The sequence below is a fragment of the Heterocephalus glaber genome, unplaced genomic scaffold (assembly GCF_053883595.1).
Source record: "Heterocephalus glaber isolate CG9 unplaced genomic scaffold, H.glaber_assembly_v1.0 deba00001730, whole genome shotgun sequence".
Taxonomy (NCBI): Eukaryota; Metazoa; Chordata; class Mammalia; order Rodentia; family Bathyergidae; genus Heterocephalus; species Heterocephalus glaber.
Genome location: NW_028258441.1, coordinates 1,233,866 through 1,252,222, shown reverse-complemented (window position 1 = coordinate 1,252,222; position 18,357 = coordinate 1,233,866). Strand labels below are relative to the sequence as shown.

Genomic DNA, 18,357 nt, shown 5'->3' with positions numbered 1-18,357 from the left:
TTTAACTCGGTTCACTCTAAAGAAATTTGCTGTTTTTAAACACAATTGATTTGATGAATGGCTAAGTTGGATGGGGGCTTTATTTGCTTTTCAAATCCTCCCTAGCCAAAATGAGCCTTTGGCTGTGGTACCCAGAAAGATCTGAAAGACAGTGTGCTTGCTTACTTTTAAAATAAGTTTGAATGTTACAAGAAGAAATCAATTTTCAACTATCTACCCTCAGACAACAAGTTTCTGCTGCAAGCCAGCCTGGGAGCAAGGAATGGACAGAGGGTGTCTGTTCTTTATGTGTGGCTCACCTCTCCCAGGCTTGCCTCCTTTCCTCAGACCCTGTTTAATGGCTACTTGGCCACAGTTTTAAAGATGAGATTGAAACACGTGATTGGTTTTATTCAAATTACTAAAGTAAAAGGTTTATTACCATTTGCAAAATCCACCCAGATAAGGCCACCTTGGTTAGTCAGCATAGAAAGTGACTGAAATTCACCAAAGAGCGTGCACAATGCAGGAAGATAATCATCTGCTTTAGTCTTTAAGAAAGTATTTTAGAACCCTACTACCTCCAACCAACAACAGTGTGCATCACTCACATACTTCCCCTAGTATGTATTGGTAGCAATGAGGAAGTCGGGGAAAAGAAAGGATGAACAGATAATCAGGATTTAGAATGTATTAAGTCCTAACTATATACACTGCATTGTACAGAAGAGGCAAAGAAATATATTAAAGATATGCCCTTCAGCTTTCTGGCCTAACTAAATTATATGGTAGGGGTAAGGAAATAAACATAGTAGAAGTCTACTATAGAAATCATTAAATTTGATCACACTCCCCTCTAAGTTGTTATAAGGCAAGTCCCAACCAGGATATTAACATCTGGGATTTAAAATAGATTGAAGACCTAAAAAAAGATTGAAAGATATAATTTGAAGTGGCGATTATGTGAAATGAAAGATTTGTATTTGTGTGGTGATGAGTTGGAGTGCGTTGAGGTTTTTTCTTGCTGTTCTCATACCTCATGTATATATTCAGGACAATATGTAATGATTACTAAAACAGTCAGTACATAATACTATTAGAACAATTCAGTTGTCTAGCTTTTCTTTCTGTTCCTACTTTATAAGTATAAATAGATAAGTAAATCAAGCACTGTATAGAATCATTCAAGTTTATAGTTGTAATGAACTTTCTTCAGATATAAAGAAATGTGTGAGAACATTGCCAAATATAGAATCATTTCAGTCCAAGCTCTAGTCTGAGATTTCTGAGAGTTCAAAAGAATGTAAAGATTTTATTGCTGACTGAAATTACAATTAAAGCTATATCTAGCCCTGTTTTGCTTCTGTTTTGTGCAAGTTTGCATGCTCATTCTATATGATGAAAGAGTTGCTCGGATTCATGAATGATAAAAATTATAGTTCTTGCTAATATGATCACTTATTAAATGATAATTATACTGTTTTATAAAAAGGGTTCTAAATTTCATTGTACTGCAGATTCACATCTTGAATACAGTTTGTCAGATGAGTATTGTAAGCATCACTTCTTGGTCGGTCTACTTCTGAGGGAAACCTCCATCGCTCTTCAAGACAATTATGAGATCAGATATACAGCTATCTCTGTCATAAAGAATCTTTTGATAAAACATGCATTTGACACTAGATATCAGCACAAGGTAAGAATGTCCATACTGCCCTCAGTATCACATTAGTAAATTTCTACTAAGACTTTTCATTCAAGATAAAGTTTACAGCAAGGAACAGAATAATTTTACAAATAAGTTTTGTTTCTGTTCAAGTCATTAGGTTTTAAAAACTGTCCAGGTAACTGTTGAAGAAGAATACTGGTTTCTGAAATCATGTATTTATTTCTTGTGCTGAGGATTGAATCCAAGGCCTTGCACATATTAAACATGTGCTACACCACTGAGCTGTATACTCTCAGCCTGTCAAACCATAAAGAACAACATAACTGCTTCAGTGGGTTATTATATAAAGTAATTATGATTTTTTTTTTGGTACCGGGGATTAAACTCAGGACCTTGCGCTTTCAAGGCAAGCAGCAGAACCACTGAGCTAAATCCCTGGCCCTAAATTTTTAAAAATCAAATAGGGTTATAGCCATGCATATTCTGTCAAATTATGTATATACTTAAATATACCTTATATCTCTAAATAAATATAATATTGTTGATTAAGTGGTTACTAATAAAGTATGTTAAATATATCATATGTAATTTGTAATATAATGTCTTCTTACTGAAAAAAATGTTGTGATGGCGTGTCACTATTAATAGATATGTGTGCCTGTAAACCTTATATACTTACATACAGCACACATTTTCTGCACCTTTAACATGTATACACAAATCTGTTTGGTTTTTTGTTTATTTGTTTTTTGCGGTGCTGGTGATCAATCCCAGGACTTCACACATGCTAGGCAAATGCTCTACCACTGAGCTACACCTCCAGCCCCATAATCTTATTGACATTAAATCTTACAGGATGGAAAATAGTACACTGCAACTGAATGAATCTGAAACAACCTAGCTTACTTCGCTGGTATCCAATGGCTCAAGTAAACATCATATAGTTTCATAATTAGTAATTTGTCCTTTTATATTTGAATATAAACAGAATTATGGTGTAAGTTATTATGATAATTGTTCTGGAAAGAACAATTGACTTGGAGATGGATTGTCTTTTTTTTATAGCATTCCCATTTGTCCTTTAGAAAATACCTGTCAGTGAATGACATCTACTTTTTTTTAATTACTAATTTTTTTTTCCTTTTCTTTTTTTTTTTGGTACCAGGGATCAAACTCAGGACCTTGTGCTTGCCAGGCAGGCATGGTGCCATTGAGCTACATGCCTGGCCCAGTTGATTTTTTGTTTGTTTGTTTTGTGATATTTTTTTGGCTTAGAAATATTGCTAGTTTTTGTCATGTCTGTCCTAAAATGGATCAGCTCCTTAGCTTTTAAATGTATTTATTGCTTACTAAAGTTTGTATTTTATCATCCTAAAATAACTATATCCTATAATAACTATAATAACATACTCCCACTTGGGATAGTTTGCTCTATTGTGTGCCATATTCTTTTTTTGTGAATGCTGATATTGATAACATAAGTTAAAAGTCATCCAGTCCAACCAACCTTGGTCAAACCTCTAACAATGCCAGGTACCACTGGGTTCTAGTTAACTGCTACATAATGTGTAGTAGTGGGTAAAAGGATCTTATGCAGTGTGGAGGTAAACATCATTAGTTGTGATTTTAAATTTTTCACAGGAATAGTACAAAATGAATTTCCCCCTTTCTGAAGCAGGAAATTGTATTTTTTCCCACTGTCTCTTCAGATGAAAGTGAATGAAAGTGTGATTTCATCAGTGTCTAACATAGAGTTGGAATTTAAATATTTTACTTCAAAAAATTAGACATTTACTGCTTTTACTTTGAGAAATGTCTGTTCATTTCAGATGCCCATTTTTGAATTGGGTCTTTGAATTTGGGGGGTCTGATTTTTTTCAGTTCTTTATGTATTCTAGATAGTAGCCCTTTGTCTGAGGTACAGCTGCTAAAATTTTTTCCCACATTGTAGGTTGTCTCTTAGCTCTGTTGGTGGTTTCTCTTACAGTGCAGAAGCTTTTTAGTAAGATGAGATCCCAGTTGTTGATTCTTTCTGCTAGTTCCCGTGTTATTGAGGTTTTGTTCATAAAGTCTTTTCCTATGCCAATATCTTCAAGAGTTCTACCTAACCAATAAAAGAATTTAAGAAAAAAATTAGACATTAAAAATTTTTAATTCTGAAAGCAATATGTGTACCACATGCATGTGTGCACATACAAAGCTACTGTTATCTATAAATAACTAACAGTATGCCTGTTTGACTGTTTGAGGTTTTAGATATGGGAAAGCTTCATTATCCTTTCTGTGACATCCAAAGCTCTTTCCTCATTGCTCAAAAGCTTCAGACAGGCATTACATGAGTATTGGGTTCTCTCTAGAAGAATTTTGTTTGCTTAGTGGACCTGGTTAACCAAACCTCAATTGTAGTGTTTAGGATGTGGATATAAAATGTCCTTTCTCTGTTTGGTGCAGACAGTTCGACAATGACCTGGGTAAGAGGTCATTTGTCAGATACATTCGAGTAAAACAGGTTTCTCATTAGTGTTGAGGTCAAGATAAGCGTTGGGAGGAAGCTTTAAGCCCCCATAATTTCCATCAAGTCCCCCAAATTGACCCCAAATAAATAGTTGTTTTAGAATTATGGAAAACCTGTTTTGAGACTAGACTCCTGCCCCTACCCTTTCCAAAAACATTGCCATTCCTAAGCCACTCCTCTAATGAAATTCTGGAGATACTGCTGTTACGCGTTACTCATAAACTTCTTGGAGAGATCTGTTGTTCATCTTGAGACATTTAAGAACAACAATGTCTAATGCCTAGCATTTGTCTTGGGGTCTATAGTTCCTGTATCCACTACACATGAGAGAATTGCAATTTCTATTTCTAGTTGGGCCATGGACACACTATTTCTAATTTTGTTTCCTTTAGAAAGCAATCTATGTATATGCTAACAAATAAAAATCAAAATGCCCCTCTACCATTCCTTATCTCTATACCCCAGTTCACCTCTCTAGAAACAACTGCTGTTGTCAGTTCTCATATATTCTTTTATGTGTGCCCAAGCCTATCATTATGCATTGTTCTTTTTTCACTTAACTGTATATCCTGAAGATTAAAGCTACTACATTTAAAAAAGCAGTTGCATAGTATTTTATCATATTGCTATACCTTATTTTATCTATCTAATCAGTCTTCTTATTAATAGATTTCTAGGTTGCTGTGTTTTGGGCAGGCAAAATTTGTAGTTTATTTTGTGATGACTGTATTTTCCTGTTCTGGTCTACTTTAGAGTTGAATTTCTTTGTATAGAGATCACTCACTATCAGAACTGAAGTGGATTCCTACCTAGAAGCCATAATAAATAATGGGAATTATAACTTATGGAGGACTTCCCATATGCCAGACATTATATTAAATACCTCACATGAATTAATATAGCTATTATCATCCCCATTTTACCAAAGAGGAATTTTGGCCAAGAAACTTATCAAAATCAAGTAGCTAGCAGTAGGAGAGCTGGTGTCCATTCATGTCAATTCCAAAATGTATACTCTTAACCTGTAGCTATACTCCCTCTCAAATGGACATTAAAAAAAAATTAGAGAACTGCCGCCCAAAAGTGTAGTTGCAATGGTGACAAATCTTGGAACCAAAGCCATGCAGTAAAGGAAAGTAATGAGAGCTATGTAGCCTCATTAAGAATGAATGAAGAGGGCCGGGGATTTAGCCCAGTGGTTCTGCCGCCTGCTGCGCAAGCTCAAGGACCCGAGTTCGATCCCCGGTACCAAAAAAAAAAAAAAAAGAATCAACGAAGACAATTCATGGTAATTGCCTCCAAATATTTAAAGGGTTACCATGTAAAAGTAAAAGTAGATTTATTCTTTCTAGCTTCAAAGAACAGAGTTATACCTGGGGGTAGAACATTTATATTTCAACTGAAAGTCCTTTGTAACAGAACCTGAGAGGGCTGGAATTTTAAAGAAAGTGTACAAACTAATCATTGTCAGGGATCAATATAAAGACCATTCCTGCCTTGGGGCAAGATGCTGTACTAAGTTAATGGTCCTCAAGCCTGTTTGTGCATAAGCGTCATCTGGTGCATCCCAGACCTACTAAATCTGGTGGCCTAGACTGTCACTGATAGAGTACTATGTTAGCAGCAAATCTGTTAAGAAGGGTTTTTGAAATTCACAAAAGAATGTGTCGATGTGGCCAATTTAATAAGAAAAAGTGTTCATTCTGAAGAATAAATGTAGAGTAGAACAGTGAGGTACTATTAATCGTCTATATTCTGTAGGTTGATCATTTTGCCATAGAGATCTTATCTAAGTCTCTAGACAAACTTCACAAAGACCTTAAATATGGAGCGCAACTCTTATGCCACTGCAACCAGTTTTCTCCAATTTGAACATATAAATCTGGTGAAAAATGACCATAACTGAAGAAAGCAAATACATTTGTAAAAGAGGAACTACATTAATTAAGTGGCCAGCTTTATTTATGTATTTATTTACAAATATATTAATCTCCCAAGTCTTATCATTGATTTATGGTGCCCAGATCACATTATTATAATTGGAGCTTTAATCAAAGCAAAAAGTGTTTTTTAAATGAATATAGAAATTCACCATTTTTCACTTTTTCATTTACTCATTCATTCAGCTAGTGTGTACTGACCATCTGCTATGTGCCCATGCACTGGGGATAAAGCAGTGAACAAGACAGACATGGTCTCTGCTCTCTTAAAATTCAACCCTCATTGCAGTTAAAGAACCAGACTAATACTATCTGCTTTATAGATTGCTATTAAAAACAACCTCTTATATCATAGTGTTTGATGGGTGTGCTTTGATTCTGTGTTCTGTATAAATCCAAATGTCTGCAAAGTTCTGAAGTAATTAGTTTCGAGATTCTAAGTATAGATAGACTCGTGCTTTACTAATTTGTTGTGGATAATAGCCCACTTTTAGTCTTTTAAATTGACATATGAAACTGTTTATTTGTAGTATATATGTATCATGTAGCAATTCAGCTTTTGGTAATTGTTTTTCAGAACCAACAAGCCAAAATAGCACAGTTATATCTCCCATTTGTTGGACTGCTTTTGGAAAATATACAGCGATTAGCAGGCCGAGATACTTTGTATTCTTGTGCAGCCATGCCTAATTCTGTAAGTATTCATGTATTTCTGTTTGAGTTTTATCCTATTTCCTGAATATATTTGGAATTGGACCTGTATTTGTATGGGCTCGATCTTAAGAGTTCACTTTTTACTCTTTTATTCCATTTAGACTTTTTCCTAGAGCAGTGCTTCTCAAACTTTCATGTGCGTATGAATCATCTGGAGAATTTGTTAAAAGACAGATTCTGATTCAGTAGGCCTTGGGCAAGGGCTTGGGTGTGCATTTCTAACAAGCTTTTGGGTATCTCTGGTCAGAGGACCACACTTTGAATAACAAAGTTCAAAAGAACACGATGATCCCTTGGACCCATTGCTTTGTTCTTAAGATCTACTGCTGTTAATATGCCTTGATATATTCATTCAATTTGAAAACTAATCAAAAGAGTCCTCACTTCCAGAACGTTAGACACTGGGGATTAAACTATTCCTTTGCTTCTCCCCTTCCTTGGTAGTCTGTTTTCAGTGCTTCTTAGTCTCTTTTAGCTCATCACAATTGGTCTTTGCTTTCTTTTTATTTCTTTTAGAATCTTAACACTTAGTGGGAACTTTGGAAGTAATCAATTTCCCATTTGGCAAAACTAACTTTTGCCATTGTAATAATTAAAACACTCCTCACATAAAACCTGAAGAGGTGGGCCAGGGATTTAGCTCAGTGGTTCCACTGCTTGCCTCGCAAGTGCAAGGACCCAAGTTTGATCCTCAGTACCAAAAAAACCCCCCAAAAACAAAAACCTGAAAAGATTTCTACCCACTGACCTTGGTTTTGCTTTCTAGAGACACATAGAACACATCTTTTCTCATCTCCACAGGTACCCATTCCACGTATGTCATCTAATTTTTTTCTAAAAAAGGATTTCTTCCAAACCCTTTACTTTCTTGGTCACCCTCCTGGCTATTCTCCAGTGTCTCAATTTAAAAATATGGTGCCCAGTGGAACTATTAACTCCTGCCCCCTTCCATGTTGTTATGGCCAAAGACTACCTTTGCACTTTGAGTAGCTCTGTTATATTGTTGGGTGTCAGGTTAAATTGTGTCCTTTACAACAGGAAACATTGTCTATGAAATGCCCCAGCTGATATGTGAAGCCTGCCCTAGACTCCCGAGAAAGCACTTTTAAGCTTTCCCAATGGCTTTGTTGCCTGTGGCACTCGATCGTATCAATTAGCTGAATTTGAATGCTGTATCACCTATCTGGGTGTCAGGCTGGTCTTTCTTCACATACTAGCTCAATACTGATACTCATTTCACCTGTATTTGACAGTGATATCTGCAGCTCAAGTTTTACTTCTAGCATTGCCCCTGATTCCAAGGAAGAGAACTGGACCATGTTTAGATTACAGCAATTGCAGCTATCTAGAATTATGTCACAGGGCCAGAAGTCTTGGTTAAAACAGTATGCTAGTATCCAGTTTTTACAGAGAGTCACCTAAATACGAAGTAATGTACTTGACTTTAGACTTTCACAGCAAGCTTTAACATCAAGCTTAGTCTGTTAATTCTAATTTCTTATCCTTGTGTACAAATTGGTTTAAGTGACACGGGTATCACATTCTGTTACAGGCATCCAGAGATGAGTTTCCATGTGGCTTTACTTCACCTACAAACAGAGGAAGTCTGAGCACTGACAAAGACACTGGTAATTAAGCCCTTTAGATGTTCAGAAATATACACCCTACTTCTCTGAATTTTTGAAATATTTTGTAATAAAACTATACATAACATGATGGCTACTAAAGCTTAATTAAAATCTAACAATTGCAGCCATATTTCTTTGCCTAATTTGTCTATGTTTGTTAAAAACATAGCTTGGTATACTGAGAAAATACAAGATAATGAGAAAAACACTGGTTTTTCTACCTCTTATCTGTCACCAATTTGGGGCAAGACACTTTCCTTTTCTGGGTCCAAGGTTTCTTTATAAAATTGTCTCTTGAATGATGTGACTTTATGATTTCTGAGAAATTGCTTGTGGTTTCATACATAGCAAAGTGTTTTGAGAGATTAAAAAATTGCTTAACCTTTAATTGGTTTTTTAGAATTTTTATATAATCTATAAATTTCACATTTTAAATGACCAAGATCTGTTCCCTATATCCTTGCTTAAAATAAGCTAGTTTTTTTTTTTCTGGTGTTTTGAGACAGGGTCTCACTATGTAGTCCAGGCTGGCCTTGAACTCCTGTGATCCTCCTGCCTCAGTCTCCCAAGTCCTGGGATTATAGGCATGCACCACCACGCCTGGCAATCTAGTATTTTTGTGTGTGTGGTGCTGGGGATAGAATCCAGGACCTCACCCATACCAACCAAATACTCTGCCACCAGGCCACATCTCCATCCCCTATACTTTTTTTTTTAGTCATCCATTTATAGTTTTATTAAATCTCTAACTTTATGAATAATACTTCTTAAAATGTAAATATTTACCACTTTTCACAAAAACACAGACATGAATATGTTTACTGTATCATCAAAAGTAACAGCAGAAAAAAGTTGTTTAATTTAAAAAAGGATTTGCACAAGGATTGTAAGTTTTAACATGTGTTTCAAATTTTTTTTTTGTACTGGGGATCAAACTCGGGTCCTTGCACTTGCGAGGGAGGTAGCAGAACCACTGAGCTAAAACCCGGCCCGTGTGTGTTTCAGTTTTTAAAATTGCATTTTATGAATCTGCATCATTTTTACCTACATATTAGTCCTAGTACTTACTTTTTAAATATTTCTGACAATTTCTCCTGTTGCTAATAAGGACTTGGATTTTTTTTCCAGCCTATGGGTCTTTTCAAAATGGTCATGGAATTAAGAGGGAAGATTCAAGAGGTTCCCTCATCCCAGAAGGTGCAACAGGATTTCCAGATCAAAGCAACACTGTTGAAAATGTAAGAACCTAAGTATGTATGATAACCCTAGTGATGTGTTAGACTATTATAATTTACTTTTTATATAAATATGTGGTTCTATATTCTTATAGTCCATCCTGGATTTGTAAAAAGCGTTCCATAATTCTTGGATATTTTATTTTATTTTATTTTTGGTACCGGGGATCGAACTCGGGTCCTTGAGCTTGTGCAGCATGTGGCGAAACCACTGAACTGAATCCCCGGCCCAATTCTTGGACATTTTAGCCATCCCTTCCTATCCTGGATGCTGGTACTTGGATGTTTTTGTTTTTTTAAATACTATATACATTCATTATTCATCCTTCTATCCATTCATTGTGACAGGATCTCACTATGTCATTCAGACTAGGTTTGAACTCCTGGGATCAAAAGACCCTTCTGGCTCAGCCTCCCAAGTACCTGGGAGTACAGGTGCACACCATCACACCTGGTTTATTGGGGTATTTTAAACTATTTATAGGAGACAATTCATTCATTCATATTCAAGCATTTTAACTTTTGAATATCTTCTTTTACTCTAGCATACTCTAACCTGTTCTAGAGGGGGAGGTTTTGTTCCTCAATTTTTTTATTAGTGTATGTTTGTGATACATAGTAAATACATTCCCCATGGGGTAACTGGTATATATACATATCATATTTTGATCCTTTTTATTTCCCTTTTCTCTCCCTCCCTTCTTCCCCATCATGAGATTTCCTTCTCATCCTTTGATATAACCAAGTCTTTGATTCATTGATCCTTTGGTTTTTTTCAGTCTGATTTCATTAATTTCCATTCTGATCTTTATAATTTCTCTCCTTCTAATAGTTTCAGATGTGGACTGTTCTTATCTTTCTAAGACCTCAGGACCTTGAAATGCATTCATTGGGTTATTTATTTGGGATCACTCTATTCTTAGAGGGGGAAGGCTCAAATTTAAAACATCTAATTTGCCTTCTTATTTAAATAAAGCACATCCTGGCAAGATTCATTCAGCCTTTTACTTCTTTGTAATAGAGCAATGACATTAATTTAAGAGAAAAAAATTAGATCCCCAAATTGATGGTCTCAGAATCCTGGCATCACTTAATTAAAATATGTCCTTCAAGGGCTGGGGATTTAGCTCAGTGGCACCGTACCTGCCTCGAAAGGACAAGGTCCTGAGTTCGATCCCTGGTACCAGGAAAAAAACAACAAAAAAGAGTAAGTCCTTCAACTCTTCCATCAAGTTGTTTCAAGCCTAACATTAAAGTTTGAGATCACATTTTAGACCACTAAAAAGTTTTGCCACAATGCTATGTAAAATCACAGAATCCTAAAATTTAGAGTTAGAAGGGTCCATAAAAATTTAATCAACTCCAACTCTCAGTTTACAAATGTAAATTGGGATTGTGACTTAGAAAAACTTACACAGCTATGGCAGGGCTACACTCAAACACAGACTCTTTAATTCCAGCTCTTTCTGTACTGTATCATAGCACTCTATGTGTGCATTAGAATCACTTGGATTGTTTAATGAACAAGATAGCCAGTTCTCACTCTTAGAGTGAAATTCAGTAGGTATGGTACCTGCTAACACCTACAGGTGATGCTGATGCCTCTGGAAAGGAAGCACCCCATGGGAACCACTGAACCATACTTCCTTGAATCTTGGGGTAATTTATTCACAAAGCTCCTTCTTTAACACTGTTTAGAATTATGACAGCAGACACTTTGATAGATAAGGCAAATGAAAGTCAGAACAGTTAAATGACTTGCTAGTCATCACACTGCTGCAAGCAATCAGAACTTAGATCTGTTTTGCTCCATGTGAAAGTTCTGGGTATATCTTACCTTAGGGAATGTGTCTCCCCAGTTCAGAACAACTTTAAGTACTGGCATTTAAGAAGGATAAAATTTTAGGAGATTATTGTTGCTTTATTCATATAAAGCCCCCAAAAGTCAGATCTTGTTATGCTTAACTTCTGGTATTTTAACAGACATCATTAAATAACAGGAACATCACTACTTTGTAGAGGCTCTAATTTTGAATACTGGATCCTCCTTAGTGTAATTATCTTAAATTTTAACTAACATCTTAGATAATTTCACTAATGATTAAATATTGCACTTTAATAAACTAGGGATTCAAATTAAAGAGTTTAAAATGTTTCTTATGCTTTCACATACCTTAAATTCCTCCACACAAGTTATTTTTCCTGTAATAGCTATATGTGATTATTTTACAATTTTGCTGCAAAAACACAAGGCATATAGGACTGAAACATGCAGAATATTCATGACTGTATCTTTATGAAAACTCGAACATGATTTTCAGTGGTATTACTAGGTACTATGTCAACAAAGACTCAGCTCATTTACCTGCCAGATGTGGTATAAAATTTAGACTTATGTTTAGACTTTTTCCAAATAGGACTAATGATACAGTCATTGAATTTAAGGCTGTAGAAAACTGGAGTATTAAAGGTGTTTCACAAATGTACTGTCTTTATACCACAGACCCAACAGAGTTCTACAAGGAGTAGTGTATCCCAGTATAACCGACTGGATCAGTATGAAATCAGAAGTCTCTTGATGTGTTACCTATATATAGTAAAAATGATTTCTGAAGGTGAGTTACCAATGTATTCAGCTTGAACCCTACCAGCCACCCTTATAGGTTCAGACCATCATCTGTAAGTAGAGCACATAAACATTAGAAACATCTTTGAAGACTCTGATCTTAAATACCCCTTAATATGAACCTTAAATTAAGTTCGTGTTAATCATACAGGTTTGATCATATGAATTTTAAAGTAATTTTATAAATTTGTAAAATCATACAATAGGTTTTGAAGTGCTAAACTTTTTTTTCATGCAGAGTATATAATCCATTAAATGACCAGAATAACAGGAAGGAAACAATAATGACAATTCATATTTAATCCTTTAGTTTTTATTTGGCCCAGGATTTTAAAAATCAGAAAGAAAACACAGGATACGTTCTCCAAGGGTAGGGAATGCTGTCATCTCTTGTAGCATCACTGCATGGCACTGTCTGGTGTCAGGTTATAAGGCTGCTTTTCTTCTCCTTGATGTACACTGCATAAGTTACTATTATTACCAGTTTCTCTTTACACTATATGATGGAATATAACAAGGATTTTCATAAACTGCATGTCCTCTGGAAATAAAATCACATTATCTTATTCTCAAATGCTACGTTAATTTACAAACTTCCCTCCCTCTTCTTCCTTTTCTCAAAAAATGTACCTACAATAAGAACATAAAAGTCACCTGGGTTAAACATTACACAGTACATACATGTATTGATATATCGCATGGTGCCTTATAAACATATAGTTAAAAAATAAATTCACAATAGGGCTAGGGCCATAGCTCAGCAGTAGAGCACTTGCCTAGTATGCAGAAGGCCCTAGGTACCATCCCCAGCATTGCAAAAATAGATAGATAGATTAAAGTAAAAATAAAAAAGCACCTGGTACTGACCACCAAAGTCATAATCTTTTACTAATTTCCTATTTTTTGTTTTTTAATTTTTATTTTTTTTACTGGTGCTGGAGATCAAACCCAAAGTCTTGTGCATGCTAAGCAAGCACAGTACCACTGAACTAAATCCCCAAGCTATTTTTATTTTAATAAATACTACCTGCTTAAATATTTTTATAATAACGCAGGATATAAAAACGTAAGCTGACTGCCAACAAGTTAAAAAGCACTGAAATAAATCATTAGTTAGATATGAATAATAAATTCTAAAGTACATTAATGAAACAAAAAAAACCCTGGAAACTTTAAGTTCCAGGAATGTACAATTAGGAGTAAAAGTCAAAGATTACATTGAGGCTATGTAATGAGTCTTCATGTTTTGGAAAAGAAATAAGTAAAGGGAGATAATTTTTCATACTGGTAATATTTTATTCCTGGAAATAATGGATCAAACAACTACTACATTCAAAACTTACTGTTTTTATCTTCTCACAAGTTTAAAAGTGGGAGAATATGAAAATTGACTATTAATGTTTATAGGGCTTCTTTGTACAGCCATGAAATGTTCTAAAACATTTAATCACAGTTTGTGATGGTTTCACAATGCTGTGAATATTAACTATTGTATTGTCAACTCTTTAAATGGATAACTTTTCAAAGAATAGCTCCATAGCTAGATTAAAAAGCATAGAATATCACAGTTTATTATCCAAATGCAAAGAGGGGGGAAATGGGAAATTTATCAATATTTTCCTTTGAAGTTTAAAGTTCTTAAACTTTTTGGTTCAGAGATCCCTTTTTGGTCAGAAAAAGGCACTGACCCTCTCCTCTGAAAAATGCACATAAATCATCAACTTGCTTTAAAATTCAGAGAGTTTATTAAAAACCCTGGGTCTAAAGTAAAACCACAACTTCCCTTCCTGTCTTTTGGGATGATGCATATGAAGATTTGGATAAGCCATCTAAAATAACATCTACAGAGTAAATAAAGAGGTATGGATGCTGAAATAATTACATATTAAATGATGCATTTGTAATTAATTTTTAAAATACAGTGTTGTGTGTTGGGCAGTGGAAAAAGAGAGGAGGAAACAGATGAAGCAAGATTCGTTGTGAGTTGATTATTAAAGCTAGGCTATTGGTACTGGGAGTTTTACTGGGCTATCTGCTCTCACTGCTTCAAGACTTAACATTTTATTTATTCCATTTTCAGATACTCTCTTAACTTACTGGAATAAAGTGTCTCCTCAGGAGCTCATAAACATTCTTATACTTCTAGAGTAAGTTAAATTAAATTATTTTCATAAACTTTCCTCTTGTTTGGAGGGAGTTTATTACCATTTATCTGTTTTCAACAGCCTATCTGTGAAAAATGTAGAAAATATTCAGTTATTTTAATGACATGGTGGCTGGAATTCTTCATCCATCAATAGAGGAAAAAGATGGAGATGTAATGCTTGCAATATTACAGAATACTCTAGCTAATAATAGATCGTCTTTATAGCCCAGCAGGAGTCTTTCTGTAATCTGGGAAAACTGGAAGTGGTACCAGCTGTCCTACATCATTCATTTGGAGCAGCTGCTAAGTTAATTATAATGGAATTTATAATTTGTACTCCTTCGTAGAGAGTTGAATAATTCTACTTATTTCAGAAGTGTGTGTGTTGTGCATATGTGTACATTTCAAGACACTTGGGAAAAACCTTTTCTGGAGATGGAAAGTTGTCCTCTATTGTATGCTGAGCTACTTTTACATGATTATTGAAAGCTAAAAGAAAAATTAGACATAAAATGAAAATAATAAACACGATTTATATGTGTTTCTGCTAAACAAAAGAGGATAAGCAGTGCACAACCATTTGGTTAAAGTCTTTGAAAATTGCAGAAAATGTCAGCAGACAAAATAGCAGTTAAGATTTTTTAAAATACTCTAATTATACTGAAATATTTAAAAGTGAAAATAGCTGATATTGGCGATTTGTTTAAAAAAAGAAAGAAGGTACCAAAGGTGGAGAGAGAATAGGGGGCCAATTCAGAGCAGAGATTAAACAAAAATGGCGATGATAATTGTTGAAGTTGGAGGGTGATAGGTATGTGGGAATTTTGTATGCTATTCTTCGTACTTTCATGTGTTTAAGATTTTTTCAGTAATAGAAAGTATTATAATGACATACAGCACATAGTATTTCCCCCCGCCCTTTCTTTTTTGCAGTATTGGAGAATGACCCCAGGACCTTCACACTGAACTACATCCCCAGCCTTTTTTTGTTTTTTGTATTTATAAATTTTGAGATAAGGCCTTACTAAGTTGCTAAGTTGCCCAGGCTGAATTCAAATTTCTGACTCTCCTGCCTCAGCCTCCCTAAGTGCTGGAATTACAGGCCTGTGCCACCATGCCAGGCTCATTTGTCCCACTTTTTAGGCTTAAGAATTTTTTATATTAATGATTATGCTAGAAACCCTTGTTTTGATATGTTACAGAGCCCCATGGTTGATTTACATTGACAGATTATTTTAACCTTAGAATTGCACAAAAAAACATTGAGGTTTTGGGCCAGGGATTTAGCTCAGTGGTTCCATGGCTGCCTCGCAAGTGCAAGGTCCTGAGTTCAATCCCCGGTACCAAAAACAAACAAAAAAAAATTGAGGTTTTGGTGCTGATATTGTAATTGTAGCAAATAAATATGGGAAGATATAATACAGTCAGCCTGTAAAGTAGTTGTGTATTTACTTCTGTAAAATTATATATTATTGTAATATTATTTAAGTAGGTTGTTCTTTGTAACTCATGATTTTCCAAATATTACTTGTTCAATTACAATGGTTGATAATATATTACTAACACACTATTTTTTTCCTTCTAGAGTATGTTTGTTTCATTTCAGATATATGGGAAAACGAAACATAGCAAGGTAATTCCCATAGCACTGTAATTTCCATTTTTCCTTCTCTTCCAATAGAGGGCAATCTTATTCATACTTTGTAAACCTGGATTATTAATTTTAGGTTAGCATTAAGACACCCATGATTTGGTTAACATATCCCAAAAATTGTATAATCACGTCGGAGTTTATGCTGATGTGAACTGATGTTTTAAAGTTTTAAAAGAGTAATGACTAGAGAGATATGGAGGTTCTACCTTGTGAGATCTTCCTAAGCTTAGAATAGATGCTTATCTTTCCTGAAGGACTTGAGTAGGGGTTAGATTCAGGAGAGGGCAGGAAATGATAAAAAGAGAACATATGTATGAGTGTATCAGTTTTGCCTACAATCTGTCGATATCACTTCCTCCATTACTAGATAAGAAACTTCCAACAGCAGTTGGGACATACATTACATATTGGGTTTTTTTGGCTTTTTGGGGGGAGGGGGTTGCCTGTTAAGTCCTAGCAAATTCAGTACATAAATGCTTGAAGGGCCCTAAAGCAAAGGAAGTTATTTGTTTATTTCAATAATAAGTGTTTTGGGGGTAGATTTACTCATTAAAGGAATGCAAATATACTTTTTTATGTCAAATTCCATAGTACTTCTAAAAGTTAAAGAAGGTTTTGGATAGGGTTTATTGCTGCATCTCTGGACCATCCTAATAATAGATAATTCAAGTCATGATAGTCATGATGCTTCCGGTTTCCATCCTATTTCTGCATGACTTGGAGCTGGTATACTTGTTATTACCATGAGCCCTTGCCTGTAGGATCCTGCCACTTTCCCACAAGGTTTCTAGAGGATAGACAGGCTTTTTCTTGCTTAGTTCAAGTATGAGCCAATTGTATTTTTTTCTTTTGGTATTGTGGATCAAACCCAGTGGCACTCTATCTCTGAGCTACACACCCAGGCCTTTTTAAATTATTTTGAGGAAATCTCTCATTAAGTTGCCCAGGCAGGTCTCAAACTTGTGATGCTCCTGTCTCAGCTTCCCAGGTACTGGGATTATAGGTATGTGCCACTGTGCCCAGTGAAAAGACTGAATCTTATTATAGTGTTATCTGCTTAACCTCAGTATTTTTGAGAATACGTAGATAACTGGAAAGCTCTTTCTAAATTCAATTATTATATTCTTGTAAGCTATTTTAAATGTTCATTAAAAATGTGTACAATTCCCAGTAATACCCCATTTAATCCAAGTAATAGTATAAAGAATATTAAGCATATTGCTTTGTTTGTTTGGAAACCTAACTGTTCATTTAAAAGACTCTAACAATGAGATATATTATTAAATCACTCCAGTTCCTGATTTTAAGTTTTCTTTTAGGGTGCATGATGCCTGGCTGTCAAAACACTTTGGAATAGACCGAAAATCACAAACTATGCCAGCTCTTCGAAACAGATCAGGAGTAATGCAAGCCCGACTTCAACATCTTAGTAGTCTAGAAAGTTCATTTACACTTAATTACAGTAAGTAAAAATGTGTGTATAGTATCCATATAAAATAGGTTTGTAATGCTACTTAATCAGAAACCCCAGTTTAAATCACCAATAAGATTGGAAATAATTTCCCATGCATAAATATATTTGCATACCTGTGCTACATATTTAAATATAATCATTTCATCACACACAACTATATAGTGATAAAATATGCATGTATTTTTCAACAACTTTAAGTAATAGTGGTTTAAATTTTTTCTTAATATTAAAGATATTAAATTTTCTCATGGAATTGCTTTTCTCATATTTTTACATTGACTATCCTTCATTTGTACTGTTAAACTTTCATGCAGGTATTGACATCTTCATAAAGTAGTTTTATAGTATGTGTTTACAGTTACCATTGTTCATTTAATTTTTAAGGAATTACACACGCTGAGTTGACTGCAGAAATCAGTGAACTCTCAATACTATTTTGGCAAAGTTGTATTTCAGACAGGTTGAGGTACTGACAAAGCAAACAGGACAGAGAGAGAAATCTTGCCTAGGTGGGGAAGCTGGAAGGTTATACAAATGGAAGATGTCATCTGAAGAGCAAGTATTAATAAAAACTCAGAATAAGAAAGCTTTTGTTTCCATGTAGTCCTCAGGAGGCTACAAAAAAGGAAGCCAACAAAGTTTAATTGTGGTGAGGCCTAATAATAAAAGAGTGATGTCTTGAGGAAAGAGAATCTAAGATGGTAGACTAAAGATCTTTTAAAAATCACAAATTTGAAAGGCTTCGGTTTCTTGTAAAAGTGCAAAGAACTTACTTCC

General features: G+C 34.9%; 1 protein-coding gene across 3 annotated transcripts in view; it reads left to right on the top strand.

Moving 5' to 3' along the window:
• The window catches only part of Dock11 (dedicator of cytokinesis 11), a 178,243-nt gene that overhangs the window by 102,631 nt on the left and 57,255 nt on the right, over nt 1-18,357 (top strand). For all 3 annotated transcript variants that reach the window (XM_004872144.4, XM_013068283.3, XM_087199882.1), the window contains 8 exons: nt 1,497-1,675; nt 6,681-6,797; nt 8,370-8,445; nt 9,574-9,683; nt 12,184-12,295; nt 14,387-14,453; nt 16,038-16,085; nt 17,426-17,568. In XM_004872144.4, the coding sequence (XP_004872201.1) occupies nt 1,497-1,675; nt 6,681-6,797; nt 8,370-8,445; nt 9,574-9,683; nt 12,184-12,295; nt 14,387-14,453; nt 16,038-16,085; nt 17,426-17,568 (852 nt within the window). The remainder of the gene's footprint in view (nt 1-1,496; nt 1,676-6,680; nt 6,798-8,369; nt 8,446-9,573; nt 9,684-12,183; nt 12,296-14,386; nt 14,454-16,037; nt 16,086-17,425; nt 17,569-18,357) is intronic.